Source organism: Hylaeus anthracinus, unplaced genomic scaffold (genome assembly GCF_026225885.1).
Source record: "Hylaeus anthracinus isolate JK02 unplaced genomic scaffold, UHH_iyHylAnth1.0_haploid 12000, whole genome shotgun sequence".
NCBI classification, from domain to species: Eukaryota; Metazoa; Arthropoda; class Insecta; order Hymenoptera; family Colletidae; genus Hylaeus; species Hylaeus anthracinus.
Window position 1 is genome coordinate 369,948 of NW_026534347.1, and position 6,075 is coordinate 376,022.

Below are 6,075 nucleotides of genomic sequence, written 5' to 3' on the forward strand. Positions count from 1 at the left end.
TATAGTAAATTATCCATACGATCGAAGCGTATCGTACAATATTTGATATTTTAGTGTTGCGAGTTTACGATAATGCAAATGTAAAATCTTGGTGATTTTCGGAATCGAATAAACGGAATTAGGGCTTCGAACCAATCGTGAACACGAAGTTATACTTTTATGGATCATCCCATGTCCATATAATACGAGTTAGTTTGCAGTTATTGCGAGTATACGTATGAATATATGTACACAAGGTTTACACCCAGATTTATCCACGAGTAAAAAGTTCGAGAATGTTTCTTATCGTTAAGTTCAACGACATACCGGATTGTACATGCATCTGAATATAATGTATGTTTTATTACGAGATTGTATACGTTGCTTCGAAGTAGTTGGCACGCAGAATGCATGAAAAAGAGGTTCAAGTTTCTTATATTTCTAATCGTGTATGGATACGATTACGATATCGTTCAAAAATGACACCGCTTATCGTTTAATCGTAGCGTTACATAACACAAACAAAGATCACGTTCTTTTATATTCGATACGTTTGACATGATGCTTCTTCGAGAATCCCGTTCCGTATACGAGTAACTTAAAATCCGAAAATATTCAAGATTATATATCAACATTTTATTCATTCGTCAGAATGTTTCGATTCTTCATTCGACGACTGTATGACTGTATATACATTATACACGTATGCAAAATAGTGGACTAGAGTTTTCACTTGTTCCTCCTTAAATAGGTGCACGATTTCTTTAAAGATCACCAAGGATTGCGTGGAAAATGTTACGGCACATATACCTACTCACGCCAAACAGCAAGGCTCCTAGGTGTACATTACGATAATAATAACCGTTAAAAGCATACTGCGATATGACTCGTTACCCTGTCGTTAGTGTCTACAAAACATTTTATTCTTTTCAAGATTCCCGTTTTTGTACCAACTATTACTTTTTCAAATAAATAAACGACATTTATATACTTCGAAGCATCACAGTAATTGCACACTGTGAATCGTGCACGGGAAACACTGTAATTATCGAAGGAAAACGGACAGATCGATACGCGAATGAGACTAAATGGTCAGGACAAACTCTGCCACTGGCCGCTAGTTTGAAACGATACCTACTCATGGAACTAGAATGTTTTCGAGTATTGCGATGAACCGATCGCTTTTTCAATCACTTCGCACACCGTGCGAACATGCATATGTTGCTACGAATGATAATAATCGTTTACGGCTGGAGAAAAAGCATCCCGAACACAAGTGGAATAATGTTTTGAATGTAGGTTCAAGGTTAACCGATACGAGCGATCATTTTGGCTCGATAAAACTCCATTGACAGACAAAACAATCGATAATATAACAAATATAATAATGATGATGATGATGATGATGATGATGATAATGATAATGATAATGATGATGATGATGATGATAATGATAATAATAATAATAATAATAATAATAATAATAATAATAATAAATGTCGTTAAACTCTATATTGCACTAGAATTTTCTTCCGATAAACTAATAGAATGACAATAGACTATTATTCTTCTAGAAAATACCTATCCTCTTATATATGTACAATTTCAAAATTACTACCATTCTTCCGCTTACTCTCAACTATTATAATGACATTATCGCTTTCTTTACCGAATATCCTCGTGGTATTGCTCGATGCACGGGAATACATGGATACGATCGCTCGTCTGTGCCTTGGAATTTTCTTTCTTTGATCTTTCGGCACAGAAACTGGTTCGCGGTTAATACGTGATCGACGCTGAACCCTCTGCGGTCGAGATTTTCTGATATCGGTATATTTTCGTCGAGCCTCGCTCGATACAGGACCGCAAAGGGTTAAAGCTCGTTCTCGCGTGACGCGAAGCTACGACTCTCAATGCGACGTTTGCGATTGAAATATCACGAGAACGTGACATTTGCAGGTTTCACGATGACAATTGTGACGTTCGGGATCACCGCATTAAAAGTTGTGACTCAAAGTCACGTGAAAACCAACTTTTAAGCTGCGATTCCGCAGACGGCGCTGAATCGCGGCTGTTACGCCCCCTCGCCTCGGGTGCACGATGCTTTTAAAAAACGAGAGCGCTTCGCGCAAGTGCGCCACGCGTGCGCGAACGCAGTGTTTCGTGCACGAATGGGGTTGGGGATTACCCTTTTCCACGCTGATCGAATTTCGTTGTCATCGAGAGACAGCGAAATTGTCGAGAAAGAAAAATAAATCAGGCCCATTCGCGGAATACAGCGGGTAGTTGTTCTTGCGTCGAGCGATCAAACGCGCTCCCAATGTCATACGAATGTAAGCACGCGACGTCTTATTTCGAAAATATTCAGTTTGAAATTGGTTCGTTTCGAGAAGAAAAGTTATTTCCTGTTGACATGTTTCTCCCTTTCGTTTCGCGCAAAGTTGACCTTTGAGTGCACCGGGAACGCGTGGTCGATCACGAAGAATACAAATAACCTTTTCATTAATTCCTCGACTAATACTACAGTATTGCTTCAATATGATATGATACAGTCTTTTCACTGATTGTCCAATATCACTACGTAACACATTCTCTTATTTTTTTTCCTCATTATGATTTCTCGCATCATTTCATTCATTCTCATATCGCGCAATTTAATCATCGATATATTTTACTGGAATGAATCGTGTCCAAGAGTTAAATGCATTCGTTTATAGCGATTACGAAACAAAAGTTTTTCCTCGGTTCTCAAAGCTTTCAAATCACCTTCGAGTGATTGATATCGTTTCTTTAAGGGTAACATGTATCGCATCGATAAATAGTACACGTACGTACGCAATTTGTTCGTTAATTCGGTACGAGAGATTCAGAGTCGATAATCCAAGTTACCGATGTTTGTTGTGAATACACCGCGTTCTGCAAAAATTTCAATTAACTTATACCGAATTATAATATACATGTATACCGAACTATTAAAATTACTATTAACCGTATGGAATAAAACTTGTACACTCTCGAATCCTCAAGATTTGCACGAATATTGATGAAATTTCAAACGGCAAGTAAATATTTACGGAATGGCGTTCCACGAACATACAATAATCACAGAGATCGATGTATTCGAGTAAAAACCTTATTCTAGTAATAAATATATCGATGTTTCAATTTTACTTTTTACACACGCATACACTCTTCTCTCCTTCTCTAGCTTTTCACTTTTTACACTGCACCGAGTGTCTTCATTAGGATTAATATCACTTATTTCTTCAGCGCGACATACTCGCGCGTCGACTTTATAACAATACGTACTTTTATACTTTTTACGTTTCAAATTGTACTTTTCAAGACGCGTCGACGATCCTTACGTTATTTCGTTGTAATTGGCTCTTCTTCGACGGCGAAGACTTCTCTCTTCTCTTCTCGATTAATATCACAAAGAAAGTTGTATACAATTCAAATCTTTTTAATTTTATCACTTGATGTAGCCGTTTTTATACGTTACAAGTAAAATGCATGCGTACGTGATAGACCATTTTCAAGGAAAAATAATATTCAGGTAAATACATATGTCGTATAGTATTCGTTTAGAAAAAGTACGTACTTTGAATTGTAAGGTGAGGTAAGATGAGGTCGACGTAACTAATACTGTTACGTCAAAAAGTGTATATAGCAGACTATTATGCGTATACGCATATCTCCGAAGCCGTTTTTAATGGCTGGATCAGTTGTTAGGCGAGAGGTGAGCTTATAACGAAAATGCTTAAAAAATATTCCAAGTAATTAAGACACGTCATTTTAGATATATTGAAATTTTGTTAAACTTTGGTAGAATCTTTGGTTATGAAATCTGCATCAACGACGATTTCAACGAGTCCACCGAGGCCGATCCAAGGGTGGATACGCTCGTAAACTCTTTTATCGCGATCGCAGTTGATATGCTCCTCAAATTCTATCTCGCTTTCGAGATGATTTGATCTAGGGTTTCCACGACTACTTTCGCCCGATTTCATGTGATCTTCTTATGCGATATGAACAGTGTTTTGCCAGTTCCATGGCATCGACGTTTTTTCTTATTAGTTTTATACGTTTTCGAACCATATACATGTTTGTTTAAATATCAAACATGAAAATATTATAAACTCAGAGGGAGAAATATAGAGTCGAGAAAAGTAGTTGACAAGCGAAAGCTTCGAAATCAAGTATCTGTATTCGAGAAGATGGTTTTCAGTGTTGTAATCTTGTAAAGAAGAATTGGTACGCTAATGGAGCTGATCGTAGAACGTAGGACAAAGTAAAGACAGCTGAACCGATGAATATCGTTCTGTAAGGCGTTATGTGTTCATATGTGTAGTTACTCACAAGTGAACCGGAGCTCTCGAGAGAAGAGACTCGCGAGTCGACGAGCCAAGAATCGTTTCTGCCGATCGAACATTCCACAGGAGACGCGTCGAGAACATCACGCACGCGCGCAATTACCACAGTATACGTATATTCATTTGAAGCCTGTGACAGTCTGACTATCGCCCATTTGGCCGCAGTATCGAGCTACCGTATTTCTAACTCACTGAAAACCGAAAAGACATTGTGGCACGACTACGACTCTGCCGACTTGGTCGGCACAGTATCGAAGCGGTTGGTTGTTCGCAGAGCTGATGGTGATCATTTGTCCACTATCCACTCGTCTGCCGGTTTTTCTTTTACGGCCATCCCTGAAACTCGGTCAAGGGTTCTGGTTTAGGCTCGAGACTGGGCAACTGATACGGTCAGTTTTGCTGTCACAAGCCACCCTCGGGTCAATGTTGGGCCGCGAATTTCATGCGCTTCTGCTTTTGTCGCTGGTTGCAAAACCAGACCCTGACGACGTTTTTCTTGAGATCGAGTTTCTCAGCAATGGCGGCGATCTTTTCGCCGGATGGTCGCGGTTGCACGGCGAAATACGCTTCCAGGGATCGTTTCTCGGGCGCGGCTATGCTCGTCCTCTTTCTCTTCTTCTCCCCAGCGGGTAAAACCGACGGAGCGTCGGGATCTCGTCTCTTGTTTTTCGCCTGGGCTTCCGCCTCCTCGAGCCAGGCTTGGAGAATTGGCTTGAGGGCGATCATGTTGTTGTGCGAGAGTGTCAGCGACTCGAATCGACATATCGTCGACTGTGAGAGCGCCCCAACGCCTGGTAACTTTAGATTCGCGAGGGCTTTGCCGACGTCAGCCTGCGTTACGCCCAGTTTGATGCGTCTCTGTTTGAATCTTTCGGCGAACGCTTCCAGCTCTCGGGGGTCCGTGTCCGCGTCCGGATGCAGCCCGGCGGCGGCCGCCGCAGCCGCGGCTGCAGCCATGGCTGGATGATGGTGAGCTGAATGTGGCACGCTGCCTCCTCCTCCACCGAGATTTCCGTGATGATGGTGGTGGCTCATCATACCGTTCATGCCCCCGTACACGGATGGCCCGTGGATGCCCGGGTGGTGCCCGGGCCCGCCGCCGGTATTCTCCGACATTGGCGTCAACGTAGTCATCGAATTTGCTGGGTCCAGCATATCGAGACTCTCCATTCCCGGATGGCTCATCTGCAAAACAAACATTTAACATACCTTTAATTTCAGTTTCAGTTTCAGTTTCACTTTCACTTTCACTTTCAGTTTCCCCGATGAAATCTTTCAATTTCTTTCAATTAGTTGCCCGCATACTTGCTAGATTGCATCGATTAACATGGTCGATACGAAACGATCAATTACAATACATGTAGAAAAACCGTGTTCAAGCAGCTAGTACGCGCAATTATGCAGCACGTATCGCGCCGTGGTCTTGGTTGCGAGCACGGTATGTGTTACCCCTTGCAAATTATTTATGAGCTCCGTTCGCATTTTTCCTCCGATCGGAAATTATTTAGCTTTTCGCCTGTTCCGTGGCATTTTTCTAGTTAGCTGTTGGTAGGAAGCAGACCGAAGGAAGACAAGTTGCGAACGTATGGGTTAAGAAGCGGAAAGTGTCTTCCAATTTCTGTGCAAACATACGCCTACGGGCCGTTTGCGGTACGTGTGTACCCAGGGTGTGACGCGTATGCGTATGCGTATGCGTATGCGTATGCGTATGCGTATGCGTATG

At 41.6% G+C, this 6,075-nt stretch overlaps 1 protein-coding gene across 1 annotated transcript in view; it reads right to left on the reverse strand.

Annotated features, from left to right (window-relative positions):
• Positions 1-3,692: 3,692 nt before the first annotated feature.
• Positions 3,693-6,075, reverse strand: part of LOC128890012 (inhibitory POU protein) — a 26,126-nt gene continuing 23,743 nt past the window's right edge. The window contains exon 4 of the mRNA XM_054148139.1: positions 3,693-5,537. Coding sequence (XP_054004114.1) covers positions 4,773-5,537 — 765 coding nt within the window. The 3' untranslated portion in view covers positions 3,693-4,772. The remainder of the gene's footprint in view (positions 5,538-6,075) is intronic.